The sequence below is a fragment of the Ptychodera flava genome, chromosome 2, assembly GCF_041260155.1.
Source record: "Ptychodera flava strain L36383 chromosome 2, AS_Pfla_20210202, whole genome shotgun sequence".
Classification (NCBI taxonomy): domain Eukaryota; kingdom Metazoa; phylum Hemichordata; class Enteropneusta; family Ptychoderidae; genus Ptychodera; species Ptychodera flava.
This window is the reverse complement of record NC_091929.1, coordinates 24165534-24179254: the sequence shown is the minus strand read 5'-3', so window position 1 is coordinate 24179254 and position 13721 is coordinate 24165534. Positions and strand designations below refer to the sequence as shown.

At 37.2% G+C, this 13721-nt stretch overlaps 1 protein-coding gene across 2 annotated transcripts in view; it reads right to left on the bottom strand.

Annotated features, from left to right (window-relative positions):
* LOC139117390 (oxysterols receptor LXR-alpha-like) overlaps positions 1-13721 on the bottom strand; it is a 71381-nt gene that overhangs the window by 39230 nt on the left and 18430 nt on the right. The window contains exons 1-2 of one of the 2 annotated variants that reach the window (XM_070680491.1): positions 7915-7993; positions 1292-1744 (exon numbers count right to left, since the gene is read on the bottom strand). In XM_070680491.1, coding sequence (XP_070536592.1) covers positions 1292-1364 — 73 coding nt within the window. In that variant the 5' untranslated portion in view covers positions 1365-1744; positions 7915-7993. Of the gene's footprint in view, positions 1-1291; positions 1745-7914; positions 7994-13721 lie in introns of those variants that run through there. The other variant, XM_070680483.1, reaches the window with a different exon arrangement.

The following is a 13721-nucleotide window of genomic DNA, read 5'->3' as shown; positions in this document are numbered from 1 at the left end:
CCCACCATGTTCAGGTTAGGGGGCATAAATAAACACACCATGTGGGGGCTCAGCTGCCTTCCCTTTAGTCTAGTAACACAGTAATGTACCATTGAAGACATTGTGGATCCTCAATTACCAAATGTACACAAACCAGAGAACACATAAATCCTGACAGAAAATATTCAATCTTTTGGAATTCAACGTGGAAGTATGGCTTGTGAACACTATAAAGGTGTTCTAGTTTTGAACTTTGTTCCGTTTGAGCCAAAAGTCTGTTCAAATATTGTTGTTTTGGAAAATATAAATGGCGACGTATGTACCTAGGGACCATAATGATGTGAGGGACAGAGGTGCCAGCCTGACAGGAATGTCTCACTCAGTGCTCGTCGACACAATATATCAAATTTGAACCCAATGATTTAATACAAATTATCAATGATGAGTGTGGACCTGTTTACAGGGAACAGGAATGAATACATTAAAAATGCCCTGGAATCAAGACCATCCAATACAGGGAAAATTAATCATGGCAGGAACTGTACACTTGGTAATCCTTAGGAAAAAACTGGCTGATAGTAGGATACAAAAGAAATTTTTCTTGGTAGGATAGTGACTGAAATTAGGTTAGAGTTTTGTGAATAATTAAAACATGTACATCACAAACAGAACTTAGTGCATTTAGAGGGTGAAGTTTTAGCTGTACTTTGACAATTATCATGAATTATGCAAAGATGCACCCTAACTGTACGCCATGGTTACACAATCGATAACCGGCATGCATAATACTCAATTACCATTACAATTTGGAAAGTTTTGCTGTTGAAAAACCTGTTAGCAGTGTAAACATCCAAAACTCTACTCAAGTGACATATTTTGTTTGAAAGAAATTCAAATCATGATTACACTGTCTGATTTTTGAACTTCAAAACGACCATTTAGAGAAAGGGGGAAGGGGGTGTGAGGTCAAACAGAATGAGTTTGTTTGCCATGAATGTGTTTTGATGGTTCTCACACCAAGCACCACTATACCCTCTCACTTTTACACTATTTAAATCCAGTGAATCGAGTGAGAAATATTTTAAAATTTCCTGGTGTCACCCATGAACTGAGACAAGAAATTTAGTATGTTACATAAATATAATGCGCGGAAACGTGAAATTCCTAGTGTAAGAGAAAACCCTTTAGTGGGTGACTGTCAAAATACCTTGGGGCTAGGAAACTGGAGAGCAAACTTGCTGTATCACCATAACTGAACTGACAGGTGACTCTCATGGTCCACGGGATGATTCGAAATAACAAGAATACTTACCACTGCTTGTCGAATGCACCGCATTCTCTGTTATCTTTAAGGCAGTAACATCTGACGTCTGCATGTCACACATCCTTCATACAGCTCACTCGCTTTCCGAATTCTTCGAGAAGAAAATAAAGTAGCTCTCTCTCCTGACAAGAAGTATCCAGAGCAGGAACAGGGGGAGTAGTATATATTTCCACTGGCTGTGGAACAGTGCATGCACTAATGCAGACTTAATGATAGGTCTCGGGGGCCTAGTCAAAAAAGTGTCCTCTCTCGGGTTACTTTACCAAGGGACAAATATTCACCAAGCGTAATCACAGCTCACAGTCTGTCCAACATGGCACTTTCACGCCTAAATTGTCTATGAACTACTGGATACTGCTAGACTCTGGGTTTTGTCTTCTTGTAAACACTTTTGGAGCGATGGGTGCTGTTGACCCAATTTGAGGTCACTTCCTGTACAATCTGAAAAACAAAAAAGTGAAAAAATATTCACTTTGGTTAAAAATTAACCACAAAAAAATAATTCACAGTGCATGCACAGTGCCTGGAGTTGGTATACGGGTAATAAAAGGACTTGGTTACCATGGTATCAGCAAGGTCCTCTTGTCTCTGTTGGACAAATGTATCTTCTATTAATTAACCTCTTACCAACCATGGTTTGACCCAAGTTAATTTTTATCAAGGGTGTTTTTTTGGAACTGTTTACAGGAAATTGAGGTGGGCAGGTTAATTTCTTTTGGGTGGCTTTGTGAAGAAACGAGTGATCGAATGCCTTCACTTTGGATTTCTTGTCTGATATCAGCCTATACAATGAAACTGTTACAAACATCAGGGACAGCTGTTGGAGATACCCCAACACACTGGAACAATACACATTGGTTGCTTCAGTAAAAGGCCTGCATTGTTCATCACATGTACCAGTATCTATAGACCTATTTTTTCCTTTCAATTCAAGTATCTCATTGCACATGAATGTACACCCGCATGGCTAGTTCCATGAAAACACTGAATGTAAGTCAATGCAGGGCTGATCTGTGGCATTTCTCTGATGGAAAAAAAAAAATTAAAATAAACTTATCAGGTTTCCCAGAACAAAACGGAGAAAGTGGGTCAGGCAATGAAGAACAAGGATATGTACGTATTTAATTGTGTGTATGAAATTTAAAAGTTCCTGATTCTTGAAATTATTTGTACATCACATGTAACCCTACCACCAACATGGTTTGGCCTTAACCCATTGTTATCAATGGTGATTGTGGACCTGTTGACAGGAAATTGGGGGTGAACAGGTTAGGGATCAAGGCAAATGATTACAATCTGCTGTATCTTTGGATGATAATTCAGACAGAATACACAGTGTTAAAGTCATGTGAGAGTCACTTTTAAAAAGTGGTAATCTTCATCTGAAATAAATTCTGTTCTACAGAACCCTATGAAAGCTAACACCACATAAAAAGATGTGGTTTGCGTGAACAGAGTGCAAACCAGTAAACGGGCCATTTTGATGACCCAACATGACCTTACATCCTGGTGCCACACCTCTATCAAAGTTTGGTGCATTATGTTGTGTTGATAAACTAATGATTTTTAACACTGCAACAGTGATGTAAATGAAATTTTCTTGAAAATAAGTTACAGTGGCAAAAAAAAATTAAAATATAGTTGGCAGTTTATACATGTACCAGGGCATACATCAACCTGGTGGATTCATACCAGCAGTTTTACGATGATATGAGGTCATGTTAGGGTCATGAAAATGGCTGATTACATGATGTTGCCACATGCAATGCTAGACAGCCATGGGTATAGCTGTCTGTATTTACTCAATAAACAAGGATCTTTTCTCTGATATTACAATGCCAAATAAGAAATAAATATATTAAAAATATAAAATAAATGCCTTTGGAATTTTTTTCCTTCAAAACATTGGGTCTTTGCGTGTGACATATAAAATATTTCCTGTTTAGTGGTTTGTAATTTATAGTATAGCTGTTTGTATACCATCCATTAGTCTACACTATAATGACTTGTCTCTGGCGAAACCATGCTAATACAGATACAAGACATCAAGACGTTGTGTATCACATGGTTGTCCCACAATCACATGTCATTTTTTATCATATTTTACAGGTTTCTGACTATCACCAATGCACAGACTGAATATGCAGGTCTTCTGAGAAAGACAGCGTCTGAACAGACTGAAGCCTTGTATACAACGAGAAATCATTTCAGGGTTAGGTTGGCAGGAACTGAGGTTGATAACTGACGTGTACTATTAATGCATATTATGATCTGTGCATCACTCTGATTACCGTAACACTGAGTCAGGACTGAGTTCTAGAAGAAAAGCTGCAACTGTGACTCAACTCAGAACACTTCAGTCAAGAGTTTAGCCAGTAATTTGATACAAGTAGCTCAGTTTCTGCTTCCATGGCAGGTACAAATTGACCAGCCACATGTAGATCCTAGGCTAAGAATATGTAGGGTTTAAGATTCTGATAGCATCAGTGGAACTTGTTGCTATGACAGCATTCATTCTCACAGTTCTAAGTTCTCATACAATCCTTCCTGTACTAATCTGTCTTTGAAAACAACTGACATTAACATTTGTGTAAATTTCTGTTGCCCCCTCCCCACCCCGTCACCCTCTTTCATAATTTCTAAATGTTATCACATGGGGCAAATAAATAACACCTCCTCATCTCTGTGGGTTTTTGCTTTATTATTAAGTTACTGTAGAGTCATCACGGTCAAACTTTGAGAAAAACAGAAACCTTGTAATAAATATTTCTCAAGTACATCTGCTTTGACTAATGTGTATGAACTTAAATAACGTTATTTTAGATTAGTTCTCTTATTTGGTCATGCTATTAAACTTTTGGGTATCTTGGCAGATGTTAAACATAAGGTTATAAATGGGTAGATGCTGAATGTTCAAAATCATTACCGTACCGTACACTGTACCAGTGTGCCCTCTAGGCAATATGGTGCACCGCAACACAAACAAAATGCCTGTGACCCAAGTATATTTTTTGGTTTATATGTAAGATATAGGGCTGAAGCAAAGAATTTTCCACAATTCCTAAAATTGGCGCAAAGTTTCCAAAAGTACATGTATTTGTTTACAAATATGTTGTTGTGTAAATTGTGGCATTAACTGTATTATATTAATACCGTATATACACACAATTTTCAAAATGGCTTCCATTCCACTTAAAATTTCAAATTTTTCAAGAACATTTAAGGTGGATTCAAATTACAAGTTTACATTTGGCTGCTATGAAGGCAGTAAATTTACATGAACCTTCTCCGTTTCTGGAAGAAATGGATTGTTGCCATCAGCTTTCTGAGGTTTTAATCGAAATTGTTGGACTGTTTTAGACTTCGGACTAAAAGCAATTGCACCAGCTGATTCACCATCTACACATGCACATGTAAGTCATCAAAAATCAAGTACTTGACACCATAGTTTTCAGCACTTTTCCAGGATTACATCCGGATGTAAAGATATTAAAGAAGAGTTTATTTGTCATTCAAACTGAAATCTTTTCTCTCAATACCTGCATAACGCCATGTATACTGTTTTTGACAGTTTTCACACTACTGTCAGATCACTTTGTCAAGAATTTCAGGAGGCATTACAGAGGCACGACTTATTTTTGCACCGTTTTCCGAATTCCAGGAAAAGTTTGAAATTCTAAGACTTGCTGACAGCATAAACTCTGTAATACCCAAGGCTGCACTTATAAGTTATACACAGCATATCAAACTACCAATACTCTAGGCATGGCACAACAGCAGTGACATACCAATGAAAACGCTGCTCTCAAAATCAAGCCATGCAGAATTGGTAAACCAATCACAGTCTGCCATAGTGATAAAAGTTGTACATACAAAAGCAGTCGTGCCATTGGCTGGCAATTGAAAGCTATTATACAGCAGCATGTGAATCACATTTTTTTTCTGCCTGTCTTCCAACGTACATTTCTGGGTCCCTGGAGTCAATTTAGTAACATCAACAAACTTCTTTGCTTCGGTTCTATAGCAGTGCATGAGTGTATATACCCTAGCAGTGTATAAGAAATGAAAATTTCCTTGTGTCAAAGATAACATGCTTTATCAAGTCATAGACGCGTCATTTTAGTTTAACACACTGCCAGAAGAAGTGTTGTGGGAGATGGCATTTCAATTATCTTGTAGCTTACTTTCTACGGATTGTTAAGGAAGTGCAGGCCATATAGGCACAAGACATGTACATGTACTTAGTATACTTGTACATCAGCAATACAAATTTTGTCAACTTAAAGCTAATGCTCTCACTGTCATGGTTTGGCCTGATCTTGTTCTTTTCTAGGGCAAAATTGGACCTTCACAAATGACAAAAGCATTGAAAACGAGACAGTAAAGCTAGGATAGTTAATCTTAACAGACTCTGATCAAAAAATAAGACGATCACCTTCGCCAGTTTTCACACATATATGAAGAAATCTTTCCATTTCAAAATTCAATATGACCTGAATTTTTCTCCAGAGCTTCAGATTTCATCTACTTCCAACAATGTAACACCTGGCGGAGAGAGTATTCTGTGCAGGTTCCATGCAGGGACAGCCCTGATAGCCTAACAACATTGAAACTAATGATTGGTACATTAACATGGATCTGCAGTTTTTCTCAAACCTATTCCCAGAACCTGATGTACTCCTCGATACACCATTTCACAAACAGGATTGCTCCGTGACTGCAGCAGTCTCTATGCATCACATATGCCTTGGGGTTAAAGAAGCCACATGTATCGCATCTCACAATTTCCACGAAAGCATCGAAGAGTACACTCTACCTTGGCTGACCTGATATACTTCCCAGGTAGCTTTGAATTTTGAAGGTCAAATAACCTTCCAAATTTCATGGTAGAACATCAAGGTCATATAAAAATTTACTGATAAAGTTGCCGGAAACAAGGCAAATGATACTGGCTGAGTTTAGATAGCATTGGAAAAGAATTAATCATTCACTTGGATTTAATTTCCCTATTTTCACTGATGAATGAAATCTGCTTCATAAACTCAAAGTGAAAATGTTTTAAATAACAATAAAATTCACTTGTTTTTAATAGTGATAAATCAGTGCCTTTAAGTCGTGGTGAAAAACTTCCGAACATCAAAATTGTGAAATTCAATCCCCATGAAAATTAATGAGTTTACAGTGTATGTAACATTCTCAGGATGAAAATAAATGGAAAACATGTACCGGTAAAACTCGAAAATCAGTTGTTGAATCTTTGACTAGCTAACGATCAAACAAGAGGCTAGTATCATTTAAAATACAATAAGCCTCGAATTTCAATTTAATTGTTAATTTTCTCCTTACAATTAATCACCACTGGAAACCGCGTCAAACAATATTCCCATATGATACAAAACTCACCAACCCTTGACATGATAAGTCAATCCGTGAAACAGAAAAATGTTGGAATGTACACAGTGTACTGTACTGAGTATCTTGTGTAATGGTCTTGTTAACACAAGAAGCTGAAAAACCCCTGGGGAAAGCTCTTCTGACAAATTACCGACATAAGTTTTCTACCGCCTGGTTTGTGTACATACATAAAAATGTTTCCAATATACCATGTACATGTACATACACCACTGACTTGCCACTGTCTGCAATGCACATTAGCAAAAATAAGGCTTTCAGAGAATATCTTCCCGAAACACGTAGTTCTCAGAGTCACCCAGAATCTACGGACTGCGTTGATTTAAATGTACAAACACAGCAGTTCCGATTGCATAAGACGTTTTTTCATCACGACCTTGGCCAATTCAACTTTTGTTGTGATTATCAACATATCACGTTGCATCTCATCTCCTGCTGTAGTCACGCCTGCACACATCACAAAATTTGTACTGTTTAGCAATCCATCACCAACTGAAGGTCAGGTCAAGAGTTTAATTTAAATACGGCTGGTTCACCGGTTAAATTACATGTACCAGGGTTCCCCAGTCCTGTTTCTATGGTTTCCCACTATTTCAACACTATTATATGGGGAGGGGGGGGGCAACAAAAATGGTACCAAAGTTCCTACACAATTTACATATTTTCCTAGACCTTAGCAAAAACACAGACCTTAGCAAAAACACTGGGGTAACCACATGTAAACTTTGAGAAAGGTTATGACAAGGCTCATATTTTTTTTGAGAATGCCATAATCACTTTACTGCAATGCTGGCTACCTGTAGCCTATTGGCATACATGTATGTTCTTGAACAGAGGCAATCTGGACAAGACGTGCGCAGCATTTGTCATGATTTATGGGACATCACAAGGTGACTGCATCGACTGATATGCTGATCCAAATCTACAGGGATTGCTTCATTATCACAAATTCATTCATGCCGGATGACAAGTCGATTTATGGGCGCACTGTTTATGGAAAACAAATCAACTTACATGGCAGACTACCATTGTGTCTGAGGTCAGACACTCTTTCAGACTGACCTGAATTTTGCAAAACTGTATAACTCAGTGAGATTATTGGTATTTTTGAAATATGTATATGTCATGGGTATGATGTGGGAAAGCTAGAGACAACAGACTACAAGGGAAAGGTTGATTAACACTATTAGTGGATTTACCTTGATGGCGATTCCTGGCATTGTCAAATGTTCAGTGTGTTAACTTGTCCTATCCCCATCACTGTTTGTACCTTTTTGCCGTATGTCAAAGGTCAGCACAGCGTGGTTTTGCGCCGTGATTGGCTCACCCGGCTTGTCATTATGCTTTCTCATTTGCATAACAGCTGATAAAAATATGGTATGTTTTGCGAAAGATGCACGGTTCACTAGATAAGACTGTCAGTTCAATTCTTGTCGTCACTTCACAAAATGGAATTTTTATCTTTACGTCATACATCTTTCTGAATCATTCTGAGCACAGCAACAGAGTTTTTCTATGGTTTGGGAAGCCAGCTAAATGGTATGTGTGCCCTGATACCATTTGACTTGTCCTTCTATATAATTATTAATTATACAGCTATGTATACCATAAGACCGTCTCAGATTGTCGCATAAGTTCAAGAAACAGCATTCCTTTGTTTACATCAAAACCCCCTTCCCTAAACAAAAATTCAAAAGTGCAAAATGTTGATGTCTGCCTGAGAGTACAATGTAGTATTTTGCTGTAGCTATTGAAGATTGTATCCCCTGACCACATTACATCGTCAAGTAATCGATCAAATTTGAGTAACCATAGCATGACACGAACGAGTTGAAAACAGTTACAGCAAAATTTGTTGAGACAAGTGTAGCTTTTCTTTATTTTTCTACACAATGTAAAGAGAACTTGCGATCACAAAATAAAAATGCGTGAGTGAAGTTCGCTAACTGAATGGAGGTAAAACCCCTTCCCCCATAAACGAACGCATTTCATTTTTTGAACTTGTGCGACAATATGAGATGATCCCAAAGGTAACTTTGGTAACGTGGCTGAAGAACTCCGGTTACCAATCTGAACAAAAACACTGGGCAACATCTTACACTGATGTGCAGCGTGCTCGGACGGTCATATCTGATTGGTTGATTGTCACTATTCACAGCAACTTAGAGAGTCTATTTGTATTATTCAATTATAATGGTCTGATTCCTCCAACCAATTGGATAACAGCTTTAGAGATGTGGTGACCATACACCATACTGTCATGTTGAACAGTTCTGGTTCAGGTTTTTGGTTTGTATGTTTTTTTAATCGCAGAGCCTGGTGTATGTCACAACTAAGGTTGTCTATATAGAATGATTGCAATTTGTGAAAACGCAATCGTTTTGAATTGACAAAGCTGAGTGAAAGAAATGATCATCTTATTTGTTTAATTCAAAATATGCCCAATGAGAATCCTGGCCCCCGGGAATTGGTGAAACCGCTAGAGATGTCTGTAATGTAGAAATCAAGCAATTTTAGTGAGGAGTTCAACTAGGGTATCTTTCATACAAGGTTGAATTGTTGTAGACATTTCTGAAAAATTGATGTAAATTGACAAATGGGTTAAAATTAGTTGGCTATCATTGGTAGCATATTATCAGAAATTATCAAAATTAATTACTGATGTTGGAACCAATACATTATTTGCTACTCTCCCAGTGTTTATGCCAAGATTTCAGGCAGATCAGCTTTGAAAATATAAGTTCAGGTAATATGTGCCTCAAAAGTTTTAAACTTTTGTTCAAACATTCCCTGATGAACCCTTCATAATTCATTCTCTTTCAATTTATGAAAAATACAAAAATTTGGCGTCATCATGCAAATTTTTGAATAAGAGAGCCAAACTAAGTAAAATTTACAGATGTTTACAATTCAAAAAGGCCACTATACCCTGTGACAACTTTGTGGGGGGAAGAACTTTTTCAATTTTCACAACACACGGCAGAGAAAACTTCAATTTGTCCATGAGCTTCAAACAGAATCAACAATTGCAGCAAATCAGCAAAGTAACGATATTGTAAAATTTGATTATACAAAAATCTGTCCCAAAGCCCACTCTACCTTAAATACATGTATTAAAGGCATCAAGCATGCTGGGTAATTTATGAAGCAGTATTTTACAGAAATGCTAAAATCCTATGATTTCTGAAATGTAGACAGTATTGATGAACCTGTGTCAGAAGTTTAACAAAATCACAGATGACGTTCAGTGATCTGTTGACAAAATTGTGGATTATATGAAATCCTTTTCATTCCACCATTATATGCCATTGTTCCATACATGCCACGGTCCTGGAGCAGATTTATAAATAACTATGGTTTTTACATGTATGTTCATCATTGAGTTCTGACACTAACAAACAGTTTATTCTTGTCTGGTATATTTCCTCAATTTGTGTTTCACAATCTACTCACTCTGTGATTCATATGTCTACCATTGTCTCCTTTACGAAACATTAACTTATTAAAATGTACAGATAATGAAGTCATTCAAAACCACTGAAATGTCCAAAAATATTATCTCTATTACCTATTATAGAAGATGGCTCATGATTTGCTGATAGTATCTCTTCTGACTACATTCTGCCAATCAGAATCCATGTTCTATAATACTTATCCCCAGAACTGTTGAATACTGGATACATGCTTTTGCATACTCAGCTGGCCTCTGAGGGCCCAGCACTTATAACTTTTGATGATATTTTTCACTTTTTTTGTTTTGTATGTAAATTTAAAATTCTTATTCTACTCCCCAACTACATGTTAGCTTGTCAACAAAACTGTCTACAAACATAAAATGCAATGTTACAGTGTTATACATTGTTTACATGTAAATTCTAATCTGAACTAGAATTCACGTGTTGAAAATAAAAGTGAAGTTTACACATCACGTGACGTGTATAGGATGAGTTACAAGCTCAACACTGTCAGGGTTGATCTAATTCTTTAATGTGCTTTGGGGAGTAGAGTAAGAAAGTGCAGTTGATGTTCAAAGCAAAAATTGTGTCAAAATTATCGAAAGTAACAGCTACTGGCCCTTGAAAGCACAGTAGTGTAAACCCTTTCACCCCAATTCTCACATAAAGAGGTCCAACCAACCTATTAATAACTTTGGGAATGTACCAAGGCCTGATGCTAATGATGCTAATATTCATGACAAATATTGAAATCACAAGACCAAATATTCAGACATTCAACTAACATGAGTTCTGACAATTTATAATCTCATAGACACAACAGGAAAGGTTTGCTCCTGATGTTTGTCTGAAACTTGCCTGGCATGGACCGGAATTGATGTAAACCTTGTCAAAATTTAATCATTTCAACTTGTGTAAACAAAGTCAGTATTTAATGTCTGAATAAAAAAACTTGTCAAAATTTGATAGTTCAACGAAAGTACTATAACACCTCTCATCAAAATTTGATTCTGCAACAGACATATACCACATCAAACTTCACAGTGGAATTCAAGTAAACTTAGTCGAAATTTGATACAGGAATGCATATTAAGAGTATACTGTCACTATAAATATACAGGTAGCGTGTGTCCACTTCGGAAATGACATATGGTATTCTAAAAACAGCAAGGCCTTGGCATAGTTCAGAATATCATTATATATAAGTCATGCACGGTTGGTGGTGTTGACTCTCCTCTCTGAAACCATCATGTTTTGGACAACCTAGTTGCAATACCAATATGCAAGCCCTTATGCACCTCAGAGACAGATATCTGGACTCTCAAACTTTTATAATTCTGTTCTAATCTACCACTTTTGGGGGCTCTTTTTTAAGCTCTTGGTGTAAGAAAAATTTTCCCCGTCTTTGTCTTTTCAAAAATTGAAAATTTTATTTTTCTCAATCAAGTTTGTACAGGGATACAGGTAGTAGCCATTTTGAATTTCAAATATTTCGTAAATATGGGGTAATTTGTTTCTCCAGTACCAAATTTTGCATAGTGACCTCCAATTTTTATTCTTGATTTAAAAGAGAACGGTTGAAAGCTTCCTTGAGAAAAGTCTGAGCGAAGGTTAAGTCTTTCATTTTCAAAGCACATATCACGTTAATTGAAATTACCATGGAGTTCAAACAAAATAAGTCTTTCAATGTTCTTGCTGCAGTTGGAAAATGTACATTTACTGTAGAGCAATGGTTTGAGCACTGTACACACATATTGACAGCAATATGCCCATGGGTACATGTAGTAGACCTGGGCTGACTCACAAGCCATCATGGATAAACGTTTGTGATACGTTGTTAACCGAAAATGGCCAGTAAATACGTGTCTTTACACACTTCATCAATTTTATCACTGAAAGATTTTTTCTGCTATCATTATCAATGATCTTGGTTGCAGACGACAGCACAATCTTTGTTTACATTTTCCAGAATACGCTCATATCAAGACAATGCTGTCAGTTTCATGTTTAAAGTTGTACAAACTGCTACCTGGTTGGGCAACAGATCCAAAACTGATGGCAACCACTTCTTTATTTGTTACCATGCCAACACCACACATACTCAAGGTGATTTACAAGTCCAAGGAGACATTTTGGTAAAATTCAGTACATTTTTGATCAGATTCGAACTCACAAGGTGCGGCACCCAGTCACCTAGTGAAGATATCAAAGTCAAAACCACTCTGCCAAATCCCCATCCTTAATATTTTAATTTTTTTCTGCTGATCCGTTTACCTCTTCAAATGTAAGCTGCAAATTGCAGCATTTTGTCAAAGGCATACACATAAAAGGTCTTTGACCCACTCTTGTCAACACCTGCTGTATATTGTTATGTAGGTCATTTCCCCCACACTCATCATGACCTGAGTTCAATTAGTCTAGAACATTCTCAAGGTCACTGCCCTTGATGACCTCACAACCTTGAATTCAATTAGTCATGTTTGGAATGTTCTGGAAAGTTGATTAGTTGTGTAAGGGAGATAATTTTAGAACAGTAATTAGCATGTCAATAAAAGTTCTAGATTGTTCTTATATGCTTATGTAAACACATGAGTATAAATACTGGGACAGCAGGCTTGCAGTCAGACTTTTGGGATCGTGTCTCTTGTGTGTTACTAAACTCCAGCAGTAGTCATTCTCAAGACTTTTCAAGACCTTCACTGTCAACGCTGGATTTATACTGTGGACTTTGTGCAGTTTCAAGCCTGCAAGCCAAAGGACTGTTCATTCATCCGACTGACTGTTACAACTCTGAGACTGGAGCTTTGCCGTCCCAGCTGAGATAAGTAGTCTGTACACTTTAAAGCTTGTACTCTATCCCTGACTTAGCAATTAGTTTTATTTTCGTAATAAATTTTGTTTAAACGTTAACTGCTGAGTTCACCCTTTTGTTCGGTTTCTCTGCACGTAACAAAATCATCACTGAAAGTTCACCAACAGCTTATGGGATACTACATCGGTACAATTGAGCTTAACTGGGCCTAAAATTAGCCTTTAATATCACACTGACTTTGTCAATTTGTAAACAAGCAAAACATACCATTCCATTTGTTCTAATAGACAATCAGGATCACTAGGATAATCCAGTACATCTGTGAGGGATAAAGTTGAAATCCTTTTACACTATTTGAATTCTTTGAAGTGACAAGTGATCTCCTTGTCTCTGTAGTCTCCACCATAGGTCAGGGACCTTGAGAGCTTTGCCCCCACTTTACTCTCACTGTAAGACACTATGCACTAGTAATGATGTACTTGACATACAGAGGCCTGTGCACAAGGCTTGAATGGAAACTTGATCAGCATTAGCACTGACCAATTATTAGTGAGGGATTCTCCATGGACAAAACACTGACGGGTCATCTATATGTGAAGTAGACAGTGAGAAAAAAAACAACAGTCCCCTCCCCTCCCCTCCTCCTCCCCAATCACCTTGGCCAATCATTGGTCAGTAAATCACCATAACAACACTGAAGGGTCACCATCATGTATAATAACATATGAAAAATATGCTT